Here is a 24282-nt window from a genome sequence, read left to right as displayed (position 1 = left end):
TTCTCCTGTGTTAATCATGGGGCTATCAGTTCACTAACGACTCCCTAGTCAACATGTCCAGAATGGGTTTATTTATTTAAAGACAGAGTGTCACTATGTAGCCCAGGCTGGCCCGGAACACACTATGTAAGCCCACGGTGCTGTTGAACTCACATCTTCTGCCTCTATCTCCCAAGTGCTAGTTTTTTTGTTTTTTTTTTTAAGATTTATTTATTTATTATATATACAGCATGTTTGCCTGCAGGCCAGAAGAAGGCACCAGATCTCATTACAGATGGTTGTGAGCCACCATGTGGTTGCTGGGAATTGAACTCAGGACCTCTGGAAGAGCAGTCAGTGCTCTTAACCGCTGAGCCATCTCTCCAGCCCCCAAGTGCTAGTTTTGAGGACATGTGCTCAAGCCTGGGTTGTAAGAAATGATTTTCTTGATTCTGCAGCATCACTAACAGGAGACCAGCAGCGCTCATACCATGTGAAGAGGGTCATGCAGCTGAAAAAAACCTTGGAGTAGGTTTGAGAGTTGTGGCTTTCCCAGCAGCTGGGTTGTTGTAAGGGAGAAAGGAGACAACTCTGGTCTGAGAATTAGCTAGAGAATGGAATTCTGGTTGAAACACTGTCACTGTACGACCTCCCGTGTCCGATCTTGGTACCTCAGTTTCCTCATGTGTTAAGTTAATACACAACTCCAGTATTGCTACCACACTTTGGACGGTGATTGAGAAGCTAGACAAAGTAAACAGAAGCAGAAGTCTGAAATGCTACAGGAAGCTGCGTGTGGTGGCACGGGCCTACGAAGCCAACACTAGGGTGGCAAAGCCAGGAGAGAGCCATAATTAGAAGCAGCCACAGTTATACAGCTAGACCCTGTCTAAAAATAAAATTATACAAATACAGCAGTCTTTCTGTATCCTTGGTTTCAGTTACCCATGCTCATCTCCAATGTGAAAACAAGTGGAAAATTCTAGAAACAAACAATTCATAAACTTTAAGTTGAGCACTGTTCTGGGTAGATGCAGAAGTCTCACACTATATCCAGCTCCTTGGATATGAAGTGCCCCTTGCTCGCATTCCATGCTGTAGAATGCACCCATGTCCTAAGGACCCAGCAGACATGTTGTTATCAGACTGACAGCCAAGGTACCATAGCACGAAGGCCCAGTAGCCCTTATGAACTTAATAAAGGCCAAAGCACCAGCAATGAGTGATGCCAGCAGTATGGATCTACCAAAAAGAAGCCATAAAATGCTTCCTTTAAGTGAAAAAAAATCACAGGCACATACACATAGGAAAAATATACAAGGTTCAGTATTATCCACAGTTTTAAAATATTTACTTACTTAGGTTTTATGTGTATGGGTGAATTGCCTGCATGTATGTCTGTGTACTACATGTGTGCCTGATGCCCACAGAAGCCAGAAGAGGGCATCAGATTCCCTGAGACTGGTGTTGCAGATGGCTATGAGCCTCCATGTGGGTGCTGGGAACCAAACAGGTCCTCTGGAAGAGAGGCCAGTGTTCTTAACTGCTGAGCCAGCTCCCTGGCTCCTTATCCACAGTGCTGAGCACCTACTGGGGATCTCAGAACACACACACCACAGACAGTGGGGGAGAATAATACTATTATTATATAATAGTATATAAGCACAGCATGTTGGTATGGCCTGGCAGCTACTGCTTTTTTTTCCTCTCTAAGTCAGATTATATACTAAACACCTTCATCGTATTAATACTAATAATAACCCCATGTGATAATATTATCTCTTCTTGCTCAAAAATAACCCATTCCCAAAACTAAAAAAATGCTTTAAAAACGAATACTAGCCATCATTATTCATTACACTATCTTAAAAGACTTTTAGGTTTTTTAAAAAAAAGCTTTGAGGGTTTTGTTTTTGTTTGTTTGTTTGTTTGTTTGTTTGTTTTGACAAGGCCTCATCATAGCCAAGGCTGGCCTCAAACTTGTTATATAACCAAGGCTGGCCTTGAACTCCTGATCCTTCACCTCCTAAGAGCTGGGATTGCAGAATGCGGCACCAGCTCTCAGCTCTTAATCCTGCAGACAAGGAGACTTAAAGGAAAGATATGGAGAATCAGTTATAGTGTCAAGAACCAAGGGCCTGGGGGCTGGAGAGATGGCTCAGAGGTTAAGAGCACTGACTGCTCTTCCAGAGGTCCTGAGTTCAATTCCCAGCAGCCACAGGGTGGCTCACAAACCATCTATAATGAGATCTGGTGCCCTCTTCTGGCGAGTGTATAAATAAATATAATTTTTTTTTTTTAAAAAAACTACATTAAAAAAAAAAAAAAAGAACCAAGAACATACTTTCTGCCAGCTGGTGGAGGGTGATGTCTTATTGCAAGTCCAGCCTAGCCTCCAGTGAAGATTAGCTCTCATTGGAATAAATACTGCATCATTTTCTCACATTCTCTCCCGGAGAACTCAACCGAGCAGCCTTAGCAGAAACGACTGAACACGTGTGTACAGAAGGGGCTCCATAGGCGAGTCAAAAAATCACAGAAATGCACGTCTTACCTTGAGCTGTTCTTTGAAGGCGAAGTACTTTCCAGAGCAGTTGAGCTCATAATTGAGCTGGCACTTGTGCTCCTCCAAGGTCTCACTGTCCATGTCGCTCCCCATTTTCACCACTTGCTTCCCAAACATCCGGTGGTATTCATCCAGAATGGCTTTGGAAATGCTCTTGATCTGGGCATGGTAGTCACTCACCGCCTGGGAAAACAGCGAATGGTCATAAACAGACCTCAAAGATACCCAGACCATGGATTAGAAGTCCCAAACCACATGAGCTATAAAAACCGTCCTTTTCTTCTGAGCCAGATTACACACTGTATGTGACTCACTGGCCACAATGGAACTGAACGAAAGCCTGGGACGTGCCAAAGAGCTTTCCCCCTCCTCTGAAGCCACACTAAGAGCTCATGCTGCCTTCAAATGCCCACAGCTTTGCCCTGGCATGGACACCTGCCTTCTGAGCTCCTCCTGTCCGGCGGGTGAGAGGTGGCCTGGGAGGTATCATTTCCTTGACCCTGTATCAGGAAAAGGCAACAGAAACAACAAGACCTTTGTTATCTGAGGCCTGTGCTCTTTCCTATTTCCCCAGAGTCTGTGTAGAGGAGATCCGAGATCTGTCTCCCTCCTGCACTTGAGTATGGCTGTGCTCTCTCATACAAAACCCTAGATCTGGCCTGGCGGTGGTGGTGCACACCTTTAATCCCAGCATTCAGGAGGCAGAGCCAGGAGGATCTCTTGAATTCAGCCAGCCTGGTCTACACAGTGAGATCCAGGATAGGCACCAAAGCTACACAGAGAAATTCTGTCCTGAAAATCAAATAACTAACTAACTAACTAACTAACTAACTAACTAACTAACTAAGTAAATAAATAAAACCCAAGATCTGAACCCTAGAACAGGATAGAAGAAGGTGCTCATTTCAGCCCTGGCCTTATCCTCACATTTTTTTTTTTTAAAGTATTACTAAATGGCCTCTCGTATTATATCTGTCTGTTTCTAAAAGGACACAGATTTGGAAAATTAAGTTTCTTTCCACCAAGAATGAAAATCATGTTGTTGTTGTTTTTAAGATTTACTTATTTATTTTATGTATATGAGTGTTCTATCTGCATGTATGCCTTTATGCCAGAAAAGGGCACCAGATCTCATTACAGATGGTTGTGAGCCACCATGTGGTTGCTGGGAATTGAACTCAGGACCTCTGGAAGAGCAACCAGTAATCTTAACTACTGAGCCATCTCTCCAGCCCCTAAAAATATATTAAATTACAATAATGCTATCAGGCTCTAAGAGAACATATATATTCATATATATACATATGATTTACTTACATACATAAAACACACACACACACACACACACACACACACACACACACACACACACACACACACATTTACTTTGAGCCAGGCTGTGGTAGTTCATGCCTTTAATCCTAGCACTTGGGATGCAGAGGCAGGGGCATCTCTGTAAGTTCGAGGCCAGGTTAGTCTACAGAGCGAGTTCCAGGGTAGTCAGTGCTACACAAAGAAACCCTGCCTCAAAAAAACCAAAATAATAAATAAATATTTACTTATTTTTCTTCTATATGTATGAGTGCTTTGCCTTCGATTATAAACGTGCACTGTGTGCTTGCCTAGTGTCTAAAGAGGACAGAAGAGGGCACTGGATCCCCCAGAACTGGAGCTGAGAGCAGTCGTGAGCCGCCATGTGGGGACCAAACTCAGGTCCCCTGGAAGAGCAGCCAGTGCTCTGAGTCACCAGGCCAGTCTCCAGCCCGTTTCTCTACAGCTCTTCACTGTCCAGCAACAAGCGCCAAGACGCCGACTTCCCTTTACAGGAGACCTTATTCACTCTACCAGGACCGGCCTGGGGATGCACACCTGCGACCCTAGCACTTGGCAGATGGAAGCAGGAGGACTGGAGTTCAAGGTTAGCTGCAGTTACAGAGCAAGTTCAAGGCCAGTCTGGGCTTCCTGGGCCCCTGTTTCCAAAACAAAGAAAAACAAAAAGAAAATACAGCAAAGCAGAAGAAGGAAGCCGCCAAGGACAGATCAGAATCTGCCCTAGCTCTGGCCCCTTTCAGTCTGACTGCTGTCAAAACAGAGTGTACTGCCTTGAGCTCTTCACTTGTGGAACTTTTCTTTAATAGGACCTAAATCATGTATAGGACTGTTGATGATCACTAATTTTAACTCTATCTTAATGGGCAATATAGCTGCATAATTGAGAACTTAAAGACGCGGACTACTGAGTGGCAAAGGAGCTCCTTTTAACTTTGCTGTCAGCCTTCCGGTTCCCGCCAGACATGATCCATCAATTCATTCAGAACATGTGGTGAGTTCCTTCTGTCCATCAGGGCCTTTTCCTGGGCTGGGGGTGGAGCTGAACTACTCGAGAGCCTTGCCTCCGTGGGGCTTACTTTCTGGTAGGGCAAGAAAACCACTAAGATAGACACAGGAGAAGCCGGTGCCGTGGGGATGATGCAGGGAGGCGGAGCTGTGTCAGGGCCCAGGCTGGTGGAGCAGGGGAGCACACTTCCCCAGGAAAGGCCTCACTGAGACAACACTCTCTGGGCCAAGACCCAGGGAAGGGAAAGGCAAAGTCATGTGATATTCAGGATGGGGTGGTTCAGGCAAAGAAGCAGCCAGTGTAGCAAATGAGCTTCAAGCTTGGTTTGTGCCTTTAATCCCAGCCCTCAGGAAGCACATGGCAGGTGGATCTCACATAGTGAGTTCAGGACAGCCAGGGCTACATAATGAGAGCCTGCCTCAAAAACTAAACAAACAATGACAAAAAAGAAATGAGCCTCACAAGGCCGGGCGGTGGTGGCGCACGCCTTTAATCCCAGCACTCGGGAGGCAGAGCCAGGAGGATCGCTGTGAGTTCGAGGCCAGCCTGGGCTACCAAGTGAGCTCCAGGAAAGGCGCAAAGCTACGCAGAGAAACCCTGTCTTGAAAAACCAAAAAAAAAAAAAAAAAAAAAAAAAAAAAGAAATGAGCCTCACATGTGAGGAACAGAAAAGATATTAGTTTGGTTGAACCGAAGAAGCAAGGACGAAGCACAGGCAGAATAATTAGGCCATAATGTTTAAAAAATAAGGTAAAAGTGGTAGAGGAGGACAGCGGATACTGCCCTCTGGTCTACACACACACAGGGGTGAGTGCACATGTACACACGTGTGCACACAGAAGTATACAGCACAAACACACACATACAAACCCATACAACATACACGAGTGAGTACAAACACACATGTGCACACACGTATACAGGGTAAACACACACACACTCGCGCGCGCGCGCACGGAAACTAAAACCCTAAAAGTAAAAGCCAAGAGTTGTGCATGACTTTGATCTCAGTACTTAGAAGGCAGAAGAAGACATAATTCTGTGGATTCAAGACCAACCTGGCTTATATAGCAAGTTCCAGGGCTACATATCAAGATCCTGTCTAAAAACAAAACAAAACAAAGCAACAACAACAACAACAACAACACACACACACATACACACACTGCACACACATGCATACAGACAAAATATTCACCCATATGAAATAATAAAAGGCTGAAAAGAGAAAAACTGACAAACCTTTGGCAAGACTTACTAAGAAAAAAGATAAATATAGAGATAAAATGCTGATGAAATCGTAACATATTAAAGGTGGTGGTTCACACTGTTCACCTTAGCACTCAGGATGCAGAGGCAGTCAGATCTCTGTGAGTTCAAGGCCAGCCTGGCCTACAGAGAGAGTTCCAGGGCAGCCAGGGCTACACAGAGAAACTCTGTCTCAAAAAAAAAAAGTAACATTTCATATATAATATATATAATATAATAACACACAGACAAAGCCTGATGGTAGAGTATAAAAACAGTTTTTGAGAATTAACATACATGCATATGTGGTGCAGGTGCCTGATTTATAGTATACAGCTTTATAGTGACTCCCAGACAGATACCAAAGAATGAAAATACTGTCACAAGACAGTAAGAACCTAAGTGTTTTATACTTTCTTGCTCATGTCAACTAAAAAAAAATATTTAATGATACATTGCAATGAGGAAACAATAATAGCATGAACCCTATCTATAAAAAACAAAAACAAAAACAAACAAACAAACCACAAAAACACTGTTGCTTAGGACACGGGAAATACATTTGTTGGGACGAACTGAGTGACTTCTTCATTCCTAAACTGTGCCAAATGGAGTAAGTGTCCCACCTTCTGGCCAGCTCCTCTGGCATCCGCTTTGGAACCAAGGCTTTTTCCAGCTGGATCTCCAAGACAATGTATGTCCCTGCTTCTAAATATTGCTGCAAAGACATTTTTTGTTATTTGTTAATCTCATAAAGACAGCAATGAAACATTTTTAGTAACATAAACGGCATAGGAAGTGTGATCTCTATGGGTCAAATACTTTACATGGCATAATAATTTGAAAGGAATATAGCAATACGGGTTAGCTCATGGAAGAAAGTGTTTTCTTGTCTGTTCTTGGGAATTTCCACTCCAGTGGACACTGTTGAACTTACTTTTTAAAATGTTTACTTATTTTCTTTTTGAGACAAGGTTTCACCGTGTTCAGCCCTGGCTGGCCTGGCACTCTCTGTGTGGACCAGGGCTCAGAACTCAAAGAAATCCTCCTGCATCTCTAGTGTTACATGCACCACCACGCCTGGTGAACTTATTCACCACCATGCCTGGTGAACTCATTCATACTTGTCTTGGAACTATTCTAAAGCACATCACTCTTTCCTCCAGCAGCCCTCTCATGTACAAGTTTCATCTTCATATCCTCTATCTTCACACACAGACTTCTTACCATCCACCAGCTTTGACTGCTGAACAGTCTTATTATACCCAGACTTATTTTTACCAGCATCCTAAATACAGCTCTCTGCTGTATCAATGTTTCTTTTTGAGATTTCTCTTAACATGTCAACCTTCCACAAAGCAACACCTCAAACCTGAATTGTCTCTGACTTTTCTTCATCCATCGACCTGGCCCCACAAACTCTCCAAACCCAACACCTGGCCTCTGCAGGCCACTGACTTCCTTCCTGCAGTCCCTTCCTGAAATCAAACTGTCATCAAGTGCACTGTAAGAAAGACCTGAGGTCCCTCCCCACCTTCTGTATGAAAACTGGACAAGAAGTCTGCTCATGCCTTTAATCCCAGCACTCAGGAGGCAGAGGGAGGTAAATCTCTGTGAGTTCAAGGCCAGCCTGGTCTACAGAGCGAGTTCCAGAACAGCCAGGGCTACACAGAAACCCTGTCTAGAAAAACCAGAAAAAAGGAGGAGGAGGAGGAGGAAGAAGCAGTAGTTGTAGTCTGGCTTGCAACACAATTTTTAATTCAACATGATCGTAATTCTGAGTCAAAACCTTTGACACAGGGAATGTAGAGGGCTTCCCGAGCACTCAATAGGTCCTGTATCCAATGTGCAGCTCAGAAAGGGGAAGACAGAGCTCAAGAGTCTCCAGCAGAATGAAGCTTAAGCACCACAGCAAGCCTTTCAGGTCCCCCAGACTCTCTTTCCCTCCCTTCTCTCTACAGTGGTTCTCAACTGAGAACTGAGAATAACACTGCAACCCTTGAACACAGTTCTTCATGTCGTGCTGACCCCAACCATGGTTATTTCATTGCTACTTCATAACTGTAGTTTTGTTACTGTTATGAACTGTAATGAAAATATCTGTGTTTTCTGATGGTCTTTGGGGGTTGAGAACTACTGATCTAGACCCTCTCTTTCCATCCTCCTATATAATTATTCTCTATGTCTTGACTCAAGCTGTCCTCTGACTGTGGAATGTGTCTCTTTATCTTCACTGGGCAAAGGGCTGTCTTTCCACTGTGTTTGGGTTCACCTTTTCTGTGACGATTCCCCAGGACCATTCCATCCTAACTGTCAATCCTCAGCCTAGCAATAACTTCCACTAATGTTTCTATTACAGCAACCGCCAAAGATCTGGGTTACGGTTAGAAAGGCAGCAGCAGCAGCCTGGACAGAGAGCAGGGTGTCTTGAGGGCAGATGGGCAAAGGTTGCCAGGGACGCATCTTTGCATCCCTCCTGGTGCTTAGTGTAGACTTAATGAGAGGTAAGAGTTTAATTTGGAAAGGACCTTACACACAATCTGGTACCAGCTCACTTCAAGGTCTCAGTGAACAAGCTTGCCCATAGTCACTCGAGGCGATGCATGTCCCACCTCCAGCATTTCCCACTAAAGCTGTCTTGCTCAGTGAAGGTCTGGTGAAGTTGATACTTCATTTTTAAAATGTTGGGTATAGTTACCTGTCCTTCTAGGTTGTGGCTCAGAGGGGCTTCACCATCCAAAGGAGTGTCTGAGCTCTGGGATTTTATGCTAGGTGCTTGCTGAAACAAAAAGAAACACCAAAGCTTGGAATCTTTCATGGCCTCATAGTAGTAGGGACATTAAAATGCAAAATCCATCAATACAAGTCACCAAATGAGAAATGAATCCAAGCGTCTACACAAGGTCTTGAGAGCCTACCAAATCCCCAGGCCGACTCCGTCCATCTAGTTCCTTGTCTTTCACTGGTTTCTCTTCTTTCAGATTCTTGGAAACAGGTTTGGACAGTGGGGAGTTAAGACCCCCTGCTTTATTATTGTGAGCCAGTTGGTGCCCAGTGTCCCTGAATATGCTGAACAAACATTTGGTCTGAAAAGAAAGAATTGAACAAAAACAAGTCATAGGTAAATGGGGCCACCCGAGGGGGTCATTTCAGCACCCAGGGTAGAGACCTGAGAACCCCATTACACTCTTCTCTTGTAGAACACATAAAATCACCACGGAAAATCCGTGTCTCCCTGTTATTTAAAGTACTAGGAGGAGCCGTACTTGGTTTTGATGTCATAATTCTTGTCATCAGAAAGATTTTCATCTTTGACACATAATTCTGAATTACTTCAAGTAAAATAATTCATTTATGTACAAGAGACAGTATTTGTCTAATTACTATTCACTTAGCAATTATAATTGGAAGAATAAGGCAAGCTTAAAATTCACAATAAAACCTTGTTATGTTTCAAACCACAGTTGATTTTGTTATGTTTTCTAGGGGAAAGTAACCCCTAAAAATTTAACAATAAAAATGTATTATGCAATCATTGTAAAGACAGGTGTTTTTTATTGAAAATAGATTCTTCTCTCATATAACACATCCCGACCAGTTTCCCTCCCTCCACTCCTCCCATCCATGCCTGCTGCGGGCCGCAGGAATATCATAAGAACTCAGCTGGTTATGGCAAAGTCACTACCTGGAGGGATCAGGGAATTCCTCCAGAGGAAGCCAAATCCCAAGGAGTTTTTGGTGTTACTTGGCTTGTTATATATCAGCTGTATTCTGTTATGAAAATCATGTGTGCCTTCATAATTTTTCCAACTGACTTTTCCCTAAGAAGGACTTACAGTGTAGACTGATCACTCTCTGGACATACACATTCCAGGTATTTGGAGAACAGCCTCAGGAAAGGCTTTCTCTGGAATCAGATTATCTCCCTTAGCCACTTTCAAGGACTACAGGACACAACCCAGGTGGGCGCCCAACTTCCGAGGACTAACAATGATAACAGCCCACGTGCAAGTCTCCTGACTTACGGTAAATTCCACAAGGAGACACCGCCTAGGAGAGGTGGACGTTAAGTAATAGCTTTACACAATTTAGCTCGGACCCTCCCTATATATACCGGGACTTCCAGGGCACAGGAGGGAGAAAAGAAAAGAGAATGGAAGAACTAGACGGGTAAGAACTTGAGAGGAACAAACTGAGATGGGGAAGAACTAGATTGAAGGGCTAGAAGAGAGGACTAGAGGAACGAGATGGAAGATGAGGAAGAGCCAGATGGGGAAGAACAAGATGAGGAAGAGCCAGATGAGAGAGAAGGAGATGGGAGAGGAGCTGATAGGGGAAAGAACTAGATAGATGAGAACCTAGAAGGGACAGAACTAGATGAAGGAATTAAGATAGAACCTAGAGGGGACAGTAGATAAATATAGAGAGAAATCAGGCAAGAAAGGAGCTAGACATGAGAGCAGAATAGAAGCTGTGCAGAGAGAGAACTATCACAGAATAACAAAATGTATGAACTAAAGAGTTTCGTGTACATAGATTCATTTCTTCTCATCAAAGATTAATTATTAGCTGGTTGTAGATTCTTCCCGGACCCTGGGAGGGGACTGTCGAGGGGCTGGACTCCCATAGTCCCCGATACATGCCCTTTCCCCCACCTCCTCTCTCCCCCAGATCCACTCCCTCTCCATTTCCTCTTCAGAAAAGAGCAGGCCTCCAAGAGACGACAGCCAAATAGGACAAAACAAGATACAACAAGACAAGGCAAAAGCTCTCATGTCAAGGCTGGACGGGGCAACCCAATAGGAGGAAAAGAGTCCCAAGAGCAGGCAAAGAGTCAGAGACACCCCCGCTCCCACAGAAACATCAAGTCAACATCCATAACATATATGCAGAGGACCTGGGGCAGACCCACGCAGGCTCAGTGGTTACTTCCGTCTCTGTGAGCCCTGCTTAATTGATTTGGGGGACCATGTTCTTCTGATGTCCTTCATCCCCTCTGACTCCCACAGTCTTTCCTCCCCCTCTTCTGTGGGGTTCCTGGATTTCTGAGGAGAGGGACCCAATGGAGACTTCCAATTTGTACTCTCTCTCTCTGAAAGACAGTTCTTTTTCAATAATAAAGTTATGGAAGACCCATCATCCACTTGCACACCAAGTGAGCAGTAGACTTTTCCTTTAAAACAGAAATCAAACTTTTAGAGATTTATCACTAAAAATAATTTAAATTTTCCAGGGCTACACTGGGAAACTCTGTCTCAAAAAAAAAAATTAAGTTTTATTGCCAGCCACAAACCCATTGATCTACAATGGTGTAATGCCTCCAAGATGTACTAGGGCAATGGTGGCACAGATCTTATGCGAGTAACCAACCAATACTGATTGGATTTAAGGCCCACTCCCTGAGAGGAAACCCATACCTGACATTGCTTGGGTGACCGAGAATCAGAGACTAGACAGCCCAGGATTTAGGGTAAGAACAAATAATACTAGTCTAAAAACAGAAAAACCAACCCTCCAAAAAACACAGTGATACAATGACTCCCAGTGACATTCTGCTATACTCAGTGCCTTGCTCAGCCATCATCAGAGAAGCTTCCTCCTGCAGCAGACGGGAACAAATACAGAGATGACCCACAGCCAGACATTATACACAGAGAGTGAGAGACCTTGAAATCTCTCCCTCAGAGCTCAGGGAACCCAGAGGAAGAAGAGGCAGAAAGAGTGTAAGAGCCAGAAAGGAAGGAGGACACCAAGGAGACAAGGCCTCTAAATCAACTGAGCGAAGCTCATCACAGAGAATGAAGCAGCAGACACAGGGCCTGCACTGGTCTGCACCAGGTCCCCATATATATATCATGGCTTCAGTTTAGTGTGCACATGGGATTCCTGAGTGTGGGAACGAGAGGGTCTCTGATTCTTGTGCCTTCTCTCGGGCTCTTTTCCTTCTATTGGTTTGTCCTGTCCAAACTTGATGTGATGGTTTTTGTTTTATCTTATTATATCTTAGAAGAAGAGTGAATGAAAACCTAGCCACAAGGGTAAATAAAGGTTAACAACTGAACTGTCATTTATACAGTTTTCTCCAATGGAGTGACACTGGGTATATCAACCACTCCAGAGCAGGCCCCTTGGTCAGGAGTAGTTGACCAACACATAACGGACACCACAGTTTTTTGTATGCTTTGTTTTGTTTTCCTGTTTGGGTGTTATTTTATTGGTTTGGGGGATTTTTGTTGTTGTATTTGAGTTTTTGTTTTTGTTTTTTTGAGAAGTTGGGTGGGTAGAGACAGGGAGAAGATCTGGAAGGACTTGGGGGAGGGGAAGACTATGACCAAATATATTTAAATTTAAAGATTGTTTTAACTAATAAAAATATAATTAAAAGACAATTAAATAAATAATTTAAATTTTATTAACCTTTATTTGTGTGTGTGTGTGTGTGTGTGTGTGTGTGTGTGTGTGTGTGTGTGTGTGTGTGTGTATTATGGAGCTGAGCAGACAACTCTTAGGAGAAGGTGACTCCCTGCCATCTTGTGGGATCTGGGGATCAAGCTCAGGCTGTCAGGCCTGCCTGCAAGTGCCTCTACCCTCTAAGTCATCTTGCCAACCCAAGTGAAAACAGTAAGATAAAAAAGTCCGCGTTCGGGGCTGGAGAGATGGTTCAGAGGTTAAGAGCACTGCTTGTTCTTCCAAAGGTCCTGAGTTCAATTCCCAGGAACCACATGGTGGCTCACAACCATCTGTAGTGAGATCTGGTGCCCTCTTCTGGCCTGCAGGGGTGTGTGCAGACAGAACACTGTATACATAATAAATAAATAAATCTTAAAAAAAAAAAAAGACAACAACAACAACAACAACAAAAGTCCGTGTTCAGGCCTGCAGTGGTGGCACACACCTGTAATCCCAGCACTCGGGAGGCAGAGGCAGGTGGATCTCTGTGAGTTCGAGGTCAGCATGGTCTATAGAGCGAGATCCAGGACAGCCAGGGCTACACAGTGAGAATCTATCTCAAAAGATACTGTCCATACTCGTGAAAATTTGGGGGGGGGGGGGCACGAATCTAAAACTGGAAAAATTTTAAAAACAAGATTAAATGTCGTCTCTGGGGAGTCCGAAGCAGGAGGGTGCTGAAGGAAACTCCTGGCTCTTAAAACAGAGTTTTTGGAGAGAGACACTGCCAGCCGCAGCCGCAGCCGCCGCCGCCGCCGCCATGACCAGCAGCATGTGAAGATGCCGAGACAGGCCCGGCAGCGGAGACAAGCAGACGCAGGTAGGTCCACAGTGGCGGCCCACAGAGGTAGATGGGCCTGGCGGAGTACTACTCATCAGAGAAAAACAATGAAAGCATGAAATTTGCAGGCAAATGGATGGAACTAGAAAAAATCATCCTGAGTGAGGTAACCCAAACCCAGAAAGACAGTCATGGTATGTACTCACTCATAGGTGGATTCTAGATATAAAATAAAGAACAATCAGACCACAGCCCATAGAACCATAGAGGCTATATATATAGCATGGAGGTCCCTAGGACGACTGTGGCTTATAATAAATTTCAGTTTTACTCAATTATTGAAAAAAAAAATAGCCAAATGAATGGAAACACATGAACTATGAACCAAAGGCTGAGGGGCCCCCAGCTGGATCAGGCCCTCTGAATAGGTGAGACAGTTGATTGGCTTGATCAGTTTGGGAGGCAACTAGGCAGTGTGACCAAGTCCTGTGCTCATTGCATAAGTTGGCTGTTTGAAACCTGGAGCTTATGCAGGTACACTTGGCTCAGTCTGGGAGGAAGAGACTGGACCTGCCTGGACTGAGTCTACCAGGTTGATCACAGTCCTCGGGGGAGGACTTGTCCTGGAGGAGGTGGGAATGGGGGGTAGGCTGGGGGTAAGGGGAGGGAGTAGGAGGGGGGAGAATAGGGGAACCCGTGGCTGATATGTATGGTATTGTAAAATAAATATATATATATATATATACATATACATACATACATACATACATACATATATATATACATACATACATACATATATATATATATATTTAAAAAAAAGAATCTGTATTTGAAAAAAAAAAGAGTTTTGGAAATTTAAAGACCTTAAGACATGATGGGAGGGAGAGATACATGTCAGGAACAAGGTAACTTCCTTCCAAGGCTTTCTGAAGCAGGAGAAGGCAAAGGTAAGTCCAGATGCCCCCCATTCAGAACCTACTCTGACCCCAGCGTCTCCTTCCCTGGTGTGAGGGGATCAAATCTCCCCAGTGTTGGAGAGGCGGTTGCCCCTTCTGTCTCAGAATCTCTGCCTGTGTGTCCTTCATTTCTTCAACCTGTCCATTTAGAGTTCACTTGGCTTCTTAAGACAACTAGTTAAGTTCCTGGTGCTGTGGGATGGTCTGTATGGCAAATGTGTTGCTCTGATTGGTTAGTAAATAAAACACTGATTGGCCAGTAGTCAGGCAGGAGGAAGTATAGGCAGGACAAGGAGGAGAAGAATTCTGGGAAGTGGAAGGCTAAGTCAGAGACACTGCTGGCTGCCACCATGACAAGCCGCATGTGAAGATGCCGGTAGGCCACGAGCCACATGGTTAATTTAAGCTATAAGATCAGTTAGCAAGAAGCCTGCCATGGCCATACAGTTTGTAAACAAAACAAACAAACAAACAAACAAAAAAAGATTAAATGTCTAGTTGGGCATGGTGGTGTATCCTAGAAGGCAGAGGCAGGAAGTATGGCTGCGTTCCTGCTGAGCTACTCTTGGCCTGGCTCCAGAGAGTAGCACCTAGCCCTAATCCTTCCTTTGTTTAACCAATACCTTTTGCTTCTCCTATCACCCTATGTGAATCTTGTCTGAGAGTCTCCCAAGGATCAAAGGCCTGTGCAAAACTTGGTTCAGGAAACCTGGAAAAACCGTGGTACCTGAGAAATCAAGGAATTTGCACTTGGCACTTTATCTCTGAGTTGCTTTGAAGGAAAAGAAATCAACTGGCTAAACTGTAAATAGAGAGAAAATAAAAATGCCCTGGGTGAAGGGAAAGTGCTTCAGTCCCTCAAGGTTGGACCCCCCTGCATCCATGAAAGGCTGAATTCATTTGTAAGATGCCTCTGAGTCTTCTTTCCATGGTTCCGACTGAACCCACACACCTGTGCAGCAACAAACCAAGACAAGGAAGGTTGCAAGTTCAAGAACAGCCTGAGCTACATACAAGAAACTGTCTATTATTACAAATGCAGTTAATAACCGGTGCCTGGGGAGGTTGTAGACCCAACTGGAGTAACTGAATTGACACAGCACCAAAATGATGTATCAACATGGCTGTTTATACCCAAAGACAAAGGCTCCTCTCAGCAGAGGAGACTCTCTTTACAGTACACAGTGGTACAGAACGCTATACTGGTTCTAGACGTCAACTGAAAAGACATAACGGAACACACAGGTGGAGGAAGCATTAAGACCATCCGCTTCATGCAATGTCTTCTCACCTTTTCAAAGACTGTACTGTCCAGGTAGGGGTAAACATGAAAAGCCCCCCTTATCCTCTTCACCCCGGGATACAAGAGTGGGACCATGTTCACATACGCCACACCATGAAACGAAAGCTGATTTTCATCTTCAGTCTAAGGGAATAGGAGCAGAGTGGTTAGAGCCACAGAGAAGTGGGGCAGACAGTGTGGGGCTGGGACTCAGAAGTTCAAAGGCTGCTCTAGCAACAAGCTCTGTCGGGGGACCAGCTGTGCATCTTGGCTCAGTCCCATAGACACTTTGGGACCTGGCTTCATCTCCAAAATGGGTTTCACAACCACTGAGATAATGCATATTAGCAGTGTTGACGACATAAAGGCAGTCTGGGAACCAACGTACATTCACCTGGATTGCTATTACAATTCCAAACAAAAGGTCAATTTCAGTAAGATGTTTCTTAGGAGAAAAGTCAATTTTTTTTTTTTTTTTTTTTTTTTTTTTTTTTTTTTTTTGGTTTTTCAAGACAGGGTTTCTCTGTGTAGCTTTGCGCCTTTCCTGGAACTCGCTTTGGAGACCAGGCTGGCCTCTGCCTCCCGAGTGCTGGGATTAAAGGCGTGTGCCACCACCACCCGGCTCTGAAAAGTCAAATTTTGTTTAAAAAAAAAAAAAAAAGGACAGTAACAGAACCTAAGGGAAATCAGATGACCTGGGTCAAACTGTATCTCACAGACTCCTGTGAGGTGAGCAGGACCCTCCAGAGCATTAATACCACTTCTCACTAGCATGCTTTAGCTTCTCGCCTCAGCTGAGGGGACATGCTTTGCTGAGAAAGAATTTCTGTATGCATCCAGGTTCTGAAGACTGCTTTAAAAAAAATCAGCAGCAGTGGCCACAGATTAAAGAAAACATACTGTGTATCTGCAGTACCTGATTCCACCCAAACTCTCACTCCACAGATAGAGAGCATACAAGCATATTCTTATATCACGGTTAATAACTTTATAGCTTGCCATAAAATATGCTAAGAGAAAAAGTCAAATTTTAGAAAAAAACACATTTAATTCTAAGCTTAAAGGTAATCCCTTTAATTTTGCTTGCTATAATCATAGTTAGATGCTAGATTAAAAAGTCTTTTACTTCTATCATAACATTTTGTGGCTTTGAAATCTAAGGGATGCTAACCAATATATGTTAAAATAGAAGAGGAAATGGTTCCATGGTGATGTAACTGTTTTGTAGATACAGTAGAGTTTCCGAATTTAAAAACTTCTCAGGATATGGCTCAGGGGGTACGCTGCTTACCCCACAGGTGTGAGGACAGAAATTTGCATCCCAGTGCACCCATCAACGCTGATCATAGGGGGCAAACACCAGAATCCAGCACCAGCTAGGCGGGGACAGGAGACCCCGAGCCAGCCAGCTCGATAGACAGGCCCAAGTGGGGAGCTCTGGGTTCAAGGTGAGAGTCATGGCTGCAGCAGGTAAGGTGAGATTCGATCAAGGAAAACCTCCAGTGTCAACCTCTGGCCTCCACACACCAGTGTGCACATGTGTACATGTGCTCACACATGGGAACCCACACACAGACACTCACATATGCATGCATATCACACATAAGCAGCATTTTAAATGATTCTCAGAGTTAGGCACGGTGACACATGCTTTAATCCAAGCACCCAGGAGGCCAAGGAATCTGATCTCTGTGAGTTCCAGGCCAGCCTGGTCTTCAGAGTGAGTTCCAGGACAGCCAGGACTACACAGAGAAACCCTGTCTCAAAACAAAATGAAACAATTTTCATTGTACACATTCACTGTCCATGGCACTGTGTTACATAAGGGCATGTTTAGACATGACTCTGCACTGAGCACACTCCTCTGCACACTCCTCGCACACTCCCCCAACGCCCCCCACTCCTCCCCTTAGTTTCTCTTGTTCCCCTAAACGTTTGGCGATGCTTCTATTTCGTGTCCTATGTACAGATGTAACTGTATGTGTCTGTATTAAATCCAATAACTTGGGGGCTGGAGAGATGGCTCAGAGGTTAAGAGCACTGACTGCTCTTCCAGAGGTCCTGAGTTCAATTCCCAGCAACCACATGGTGGCTCACAACCATCTATGATGAGATCTGGTGCCCTCTTCTGGTCTGCAGTCATACATGCTGTATACATAATAAATAAATAAATCTTTAAAAAAAATACAGAAAGTATGTATTTGTCTTTCTGAGACTGACTTAATTGGTATTATATGATTGCATCTATTTTCCTGCAAATGATATTACTGTATTCTTTTTTTGGTTTTTCCTTTTTTTGGTTTTGGAGACACGGTCTCTCTGTGTAGCCTTGGCTGTCCTGGAACTCACACTGTAGACCAGGGTGGCCTCAAACTCACAGAGATCCACCTGCCTCTGCCTCCCGAGTGCTGGGATTAAAGGTGTGTGCCACCATTCCTGGCTGACATTACTTTATTCTTTATGGCTGAAAAAGTTCCATTATGGATTTAAACCACATTTAAAGCCATTCCTCAGTGGCTGAATGCCTGGGTTGGTTCCCTAATGCTACTGTGAACAGTGGGACAATAAACACTGCTGTGCCAGTATCTCTGTGATGTGCAGACCTGGAGTCTTTCGGGCAAATACTCAGAAGTGGTACAGCCGTGACAGATGTCAGATCTATGTTTAGTTTTTGAGGAACTCCATACAGATTTCTACTGTAGATGAGCGAATTTCCATCCCCACCAGAAGTGCACATGGCTCCCTTTTGTTCATTGTGGCAGGAACATTTTTGTTGTACAAGGAGCCTTTTCAAAACAAATCAAATCGCTTAGATGTCTGTAGACGCCTGCTGTGAGCTGTGGGCCACGCTGGGTCAGTGCAGGCTGTGAAGCGGTATGGCCCCGCCCTCACAGAATTTAGACATAAGGAGTAAAGATGAAACTATACAGAAAACACGATGGAGAACATGCTCACAAAACTGTTTTCCCAGAATCCTATCATATGAACAAATCTAAAACATTTTGTAGCTAAGTCTAAATTTACTAGATTGAATTGTATTACTCACTTTGACATAGATAAAAATAACTATTTCTTATCGTACCTATGGTAAGAATATAACAAAGGGTCAAGAGGAAATAAGTGTCTGGAAATAAGGCTTGAACGAGTATTTGTGAGCAACAGGGAACTTCAGTGGCCAATCATCATCCAGGTTTTCCTGGGACATGAGGCTTTCAGTACATACACCAAGAAAGTCCAAGGCAAAGAACCACAAACTGGCTGCATAAAGTCAGATTAGACAAAGAATAACAGATTTAATTTGATTGGACACTTCTAACTTTCAAAACTTGAGATGAAGTCTCCCTGTTGCCTAGGCTGCTCTCCACCTCTGGAGCGAAAATGGCCATTGTCTCAGTTCCCCAATTGCTGGGAGCCATGGGCAGAAGCCGCCTCACCGGTTTTATTTGGGGGATACACTTGTTTACCTTCTCAAGTTTGCCTGGTTTCCCTTTTGGCACGGTGATCAAAGGCACTCTCGTGATCTCCACGGGCCAGAGCCGGCAATCAGCAATTCGCTTCTGGAAACTGTAAATTGAAAACCAGCCCATCAGCATGCATCATTACAGTTTAACAGGAAATAGTCTTCTTTTTTAGTAAATAATGAGCAAAATGAGCTGGGGAATATGGCTCGGTGGTAGAGCGAACCCTTGCCTAGTCCTGGGTTCAGTTCAAAGCCCTAAAAATAAAATCTATCGTCTAGAAAGTAATGAAATAAGTGTGTGTGTGTGTGTGTGTGTGTGTGTGTGTGTGTGTGTGTGTGTGTGTGTGTGTTGTGTGTGTGTGTGTGTGTGTGTGAGAGAGAGAGAGAGAGAGAGAGAGAGAGACAGACAGACAGACAGACAGACAGACAGACAGACAGACTGTTTTACTGGGCAGGCGATTTTCTGTTTGTTTTGAGACAGTTTCTCTGCTATAAGCCCAGTCTGGTCAAACTCAGAACCCTTCTGTTTCAACTCCTGAGCACTAGGATTACAGATGTGCACCACCATGCCGGGCTAGTTTGCTGATTTAAAACAAATAAAGATTTATTTGTATTATTTGTAATGATGTATATGTGTGTCTCTGTGGGTTATATGCTCTTCTGGAGCTGGAGTTCCTAGCAGTTGTAAGCTGTCTGATGAGGATGCTGGGAGCTGAACCAGCGACCCCTGGAAGTGCAGCCAGTGCTGATAATAGCTGAGCAATCTCTCCAGCCCAGGGGTGGGGGGTGGGGTTGATATTTTAAAACCTTCCCAGGTTTATAGATTTATAAAAATAATCTTACGCCGGGCGGTGGTGGCGCACGCCTTTAATCCCAGCACTTGGGAGGCAGAGGCAGGCGGATCTCTGTGAGTTCGAGGCCAGCCTGGGCTACCAAGTGAGTTCCAGGAAAGGTGCAAAGCTACACAGAGAAACCCTGTCTCGAAAAAACCAAAAAAAAAAAAAAAAATAATAATAATAATAATAATCTTACTTAAGTACTAACAATGTCAAATCACACATCTTTTAGCGTCATATGGCAATATAGCTTGATAGTAGGCTAAGACAGGAGGATCACAAATTTGAGGGCTGCACAGGGAGTTCTAGGCCAGTCTGGGATACATAGCAAGACCCTGTCTCCACCACAAACCAACCACTGAGGAGGCTGGAGGGAGGGCATGCCTTTAATCTTAGCACTGGGAGGCAGAAAGATGGAGGACAGTGAATCTCAGGCCAGCCTGGCCTAGTCTACATAGGGAGACCCTGTGTAAACAAAGAAACACAAACGAAAACATCGAAAATGGGAATGGCTAATCTTGTAAAGTTTGCAGGACTTAGATTTACCACATAGAAACACATCCCCGGGTATATTTTTGAGGATGTTTCTAGACCGCCATACACACTGAATGTGGGTGGCAGCGTCCCGTGAGCTGGAGTCTTTAACTGAAGCGAGGGAAAGGTGAGCCGCAGCAGTCAGTCTCTGCTCCCTGACTGCAGACATGTGACCAGCTGCCTCAGCTCCTGCCACTGGGTCTTCCCCGGCAGGATCTGAAGGACTGGACCTTCACAGCATGAGACAAAACAACTCTTTTCCCCTCAACACGCTTTTGTCGGAGACTTGTTGCTGCAGTAAGTAACAGGAAAATGTTTGCATTCTTTGAACCATAAATCCCATGTCCAGTGGATTTCCTTAAAGAAATAACCAAAGCGTGCAAACACACGCTTGTGTACTATGTGGATGAGTGGATGCCATCAGCTCTGACACAGCTTTCAAGGAGTCTCTGCGGTACTTACAGCAAGAACATTGGGATTTTTTTTTTTCTTAGCTCCATCAGAGAGTTGAGGTGAAGGGAAAACTGTGAGCTGAAATTTGGAAAGACAGGAACACACAGAGGATCAAAGCTGAGACCCACTCAACAGCTAACCAAGGCCGCCAGTGCAGCAACCAGGAAAAAAAAAATCTTAATAGTAACTCTGACAAATTATTGGAGACTAAGAGTTAAAAAATACAGGGAACCCAGATGTAAGGGTTGTTTCTTCTTACCGGTGTTAAACGCAGGAGTCCTGCAGGGCCCCAAAGGGGAGAGAGACCTAATGCTTCAAGAGCGCGGGTGGGGCGGCTTTGAAATATTCCTGAGTGTTCTTTATTGTTTTTATTTATTTTGTGGGAGAGGTTGTTTTATTTTTGAGAAGGGTCTCACTATGCAGCCCTTGCTGGCCTGGAACTTGCTATGTAGACCAGGCTGGTCTTGAACTCAGAGTGAGTTCTACATTTGCTTCCCCAGTGCTGGGATTAAAGGCATGCACCACTTGAAGTGTCCTTTGTAAGAAAGGCCCGATCTTTAAGGGGAACTACCAGAGCCTTATGTGTTCTGAGAAGACGGTCGGCAGGACAACTCCACCAGTGCCCAGACTCCCTGCTCACAAAAGGTTGTGAGGGAAGGAAAAAGGACTATGAAACCCTTCTGAGAACAACCGCCCAAACCTACTAGAACACAAAGAGAACTCATTCCCACCCCAAAATCTGCTGCCACAGCAACAGGGCTCCAGCAGAAGAACAGCAGCCGATTGAGCGTGGGCAGAAGCTCGGATTTCAGCTGAGAAGCCGCAGAACAGTCTCGTCTTAACAGGGGCTCTTAGGTCAGCCCAAAGAAGAAAAGGCCCAGCTACATACAACCAATAGTCACCGTATCCAGCTCCTACACAGATCAAGACCAAACCTCCCACTAAAGCCCTAGTCCCTGAGTTCCTGTGTCCCCAAACACAATATCCAGATACCAGCACACAGTGAAAGCAGGCCAGTGGCTCAGGGGGACGCTCGTGGGGGAAGAGAAGAGACCCCCACACGTTTTCCTCTGACCCCACACATGGGTGACAAGAGGGTTTCAGGAAATTTGATGCAGATGGCTTTGAAGGCATGGTGGCTGAGAAGTGAGTCACCCATGATGTCTGTGGGGTCGGATGATCCCCACTCGTGGACCACTGGGACAAGTGGCATGGCCCGCACTCCTGAGTGTCACCCGCCCCTCTCAGGTTCATGAATGAAGCTCATCTCCTGTCAAAGGCCGTCTGGACTCACTACAATTATCCGCAAAAGGAGAAACGAAGGTTTCCTCGGACGACAACCTGGCAGCAGCCCCGTCTGGTAAGGACAACTGTGCATGTGCATTAGTGTGCACATGAGTGTGCATTAGTGTGCACACGAGTGTGCATTAGTGTGCACACGAGAAGGGCTGAAGTTTACAGAGAAACAAAATATTCCCAGTCACAAATTCAAGTCCATAGAGCATGAGGAAAAACAGCAAACATTGAATCAGTCAAAGTACAACAATGAGGACCTTGTCTTATTCTTTATTGATCTAACAGATGACTGTTCAAACGACATGAGCAACAGTTCATCCTCAGTAAAACACTAGCCGATCAACTCGATCAGTGTCTAGAAAAGCATTACACCACCGGGTAGGGGCCAGCAGCACACTCTGAAAGACCTACCCAATGCTTCTGTAAGTGTAAAACTACTCTGAAAAGCAACCCTTTTGTTTTTAAAAGCCAGAGCTGGGCTGGAGAGATGGCTTAGCGGTTAAGAGCACTGACTGCTCTTCCAGAGGACCTGAGTTCAATTCCCAGCACCCACATGATGGCTCACAGCCATCTGTAATGAGATCTGGCACCCTCTTCTGTATACCTAATAAATAAATAAATCTTTAAAAAATAATAATAAAATAAAAAAATAAAAGCCAGAGCTGAGGACTGGGATTGCAGGCACACTGGCAAGCCTGTGTCTGTCATGTGGAACCAGCTTTCTATGGCAGAGGCAGTCATCTGGACAGTATCAAGCCTCCTGTCTCCCCACAATGGTACCCTGACTCAGGGTGGGTGACAATGTGTCCAACTAAAACAACATGTTCTCTAGCATCCCTTTCATCTAGAGATGACCCATGAGACATAAACAGAAGTGACTGGGCTCCTGGTGGCTCTGAGGGGCAGACCCCTGAGAACCTCTCCCACCAGCAGCAGCATGTACCCTTTTAAATCCACACCACTCCCTTCTCCCACTTTCTGCCAGCAATGGAAAGTGCAAGCCAGGGCTCCAGTCATCTATTTTTTAAAAATTTCATGTGCACGAGTGTTTAGCCTGCATGTATGTATGTGCACCACATGCATTCCTGGTACCACAGAGGTCAGAAGATGGCATTGGGTTCCCTGGGACTGGAGTTACAGATGGCTATGAGCTGCCATGTGGATGCTAGGAATCGAACCCAGGTCCTCACAAGAGCAACAAGTGCTCTTATCTGCTGAGCTAGCTCTCTTGTAGGGAGCACACACCATAGGGGAATCGGGAATGTTAGGCGCACACAGTTGTTCCAAGGAAAGGAATGCAAACCTGTTTTCCGCCAGAAGGCTAGAGTGACACTTTTTTTCTAGCCAGCTCTGGACCCTCCTCCAGACCCTTCTCATAAACTTATTTTTCTCAGCCAGTCTTAGAACTCATCTTTCTGGAAGGGGTCACATGGACTTTACAAAGAGTTTCAACTATTAATCACATCTGATCTGTATTTAGTTTCCTTTGTTCCTCAAGGAGATTTAGGTATGCTTTGTTGTGTACATGAGATTGAGTTAAACACCACAAGAATAGTTTTTAACCACATTACGATGTATTTAAATAAACCAAAATTACCCGGGCGGTGGTGGCACACACCTTTAATCCCAGCACTCGGGAAGCAGAGTCAGGCAGATCTCCGTGAGTTTGAGGCCAGCCTGGGCTACAGAATGAGTTCCAGGAGAGCCAGGGCTATGCAGGGAAACCCTGTCTGGGGTCGGGGAGAACGACCCCCGCTCCTGCAGACCTGGCAGGTCAGGCACATGCTTTTCTGTTCCTACCTCGCAACCGCAGAAGGATCAAGGTAGCAGCGGCCCTCCAGGTCCCAGACGATCCTCTTCTTGATGCATTCTGCTTGGTTCCTAAACTCTCTGTCCTGTGAGACAATCCGGTGAATTTCTGTTTACTCTGACCGTCTGTTGGAGTTCTTGTATATGACACCTACCGCAACTGCTCGGAGTATGAGATAATCCACTGAGAGATAGTGCTAGGTTATATCAACCCATCACTGAGTGCCAAACGTTTATGCACCTAACCTCAGTCAGAGAGTCTCAATTCAGGATACACATAAAAATCATGGA

The 24282-nt window shown here is 44.7% G+C and overlaps 1 protein-coding gene across 2 annotated transcripts in view; it reads right to left on the bottom strand.

Moving 5' to 3' along the window:
• Positions 1-24282, bottom strand: part of Cfap70 (cilia and flagella associated protein 70) — a 64975-nt gene that overhangs the window by 21317 nt on the left and 19376 nt on the right. For both annotated transcript variants that reach the window (XM_006984806.4, XM_076544732.1), the window contains exons 8-15: positions 23983-24077; positions 19068-19167; positions 15613-15747; positions 9050-9217; positions 8830-8910; positions 6758-6849; positions 2985-3045; positions 2534-2728 (exon numbers count right to left, since the gene is read on the bottom strand). In XM_006984806.4, the coding sequence (XP_006984868.1) occupies positions 2534-2728; positions 2985-3045; positions 6758-6849; positions 8830-8910; positions 9050-9217; positions 15613-15747; positions 19068-19167; positions 23983-24077 (927 nt within the window). The remainder of the gene's footprint in view (positions 1-2533; positions 2729-2984; positions 3046-6757; positions 6850-8829; positions 8911-9049; positions 9218-15612; positions 15748-19067; positions 19168-23982; positions 24078-24282) is intronic.

Source organism: Peromyscus maniculatus, chromosome 9 (genome assembly GCF_049852395.1).
Source record: "Peromyscus maniculatus bairdii isolate BWxNUB_F1_BW_parent chromosome 9, HU_Pman_BW_mat_3.1, whole genome shotgun sequence".
Classification (NCBI taxonomy): domain Eukaryota; kingdom Metazoa; phylum Chordata; class Mammalia; order Rodentia; family Cricetidae; genus Peromyscus; species Peromyscus maniculatus.
This window is presented reverse-complemented; position numbering and strand designations above follow the sequence as displayed.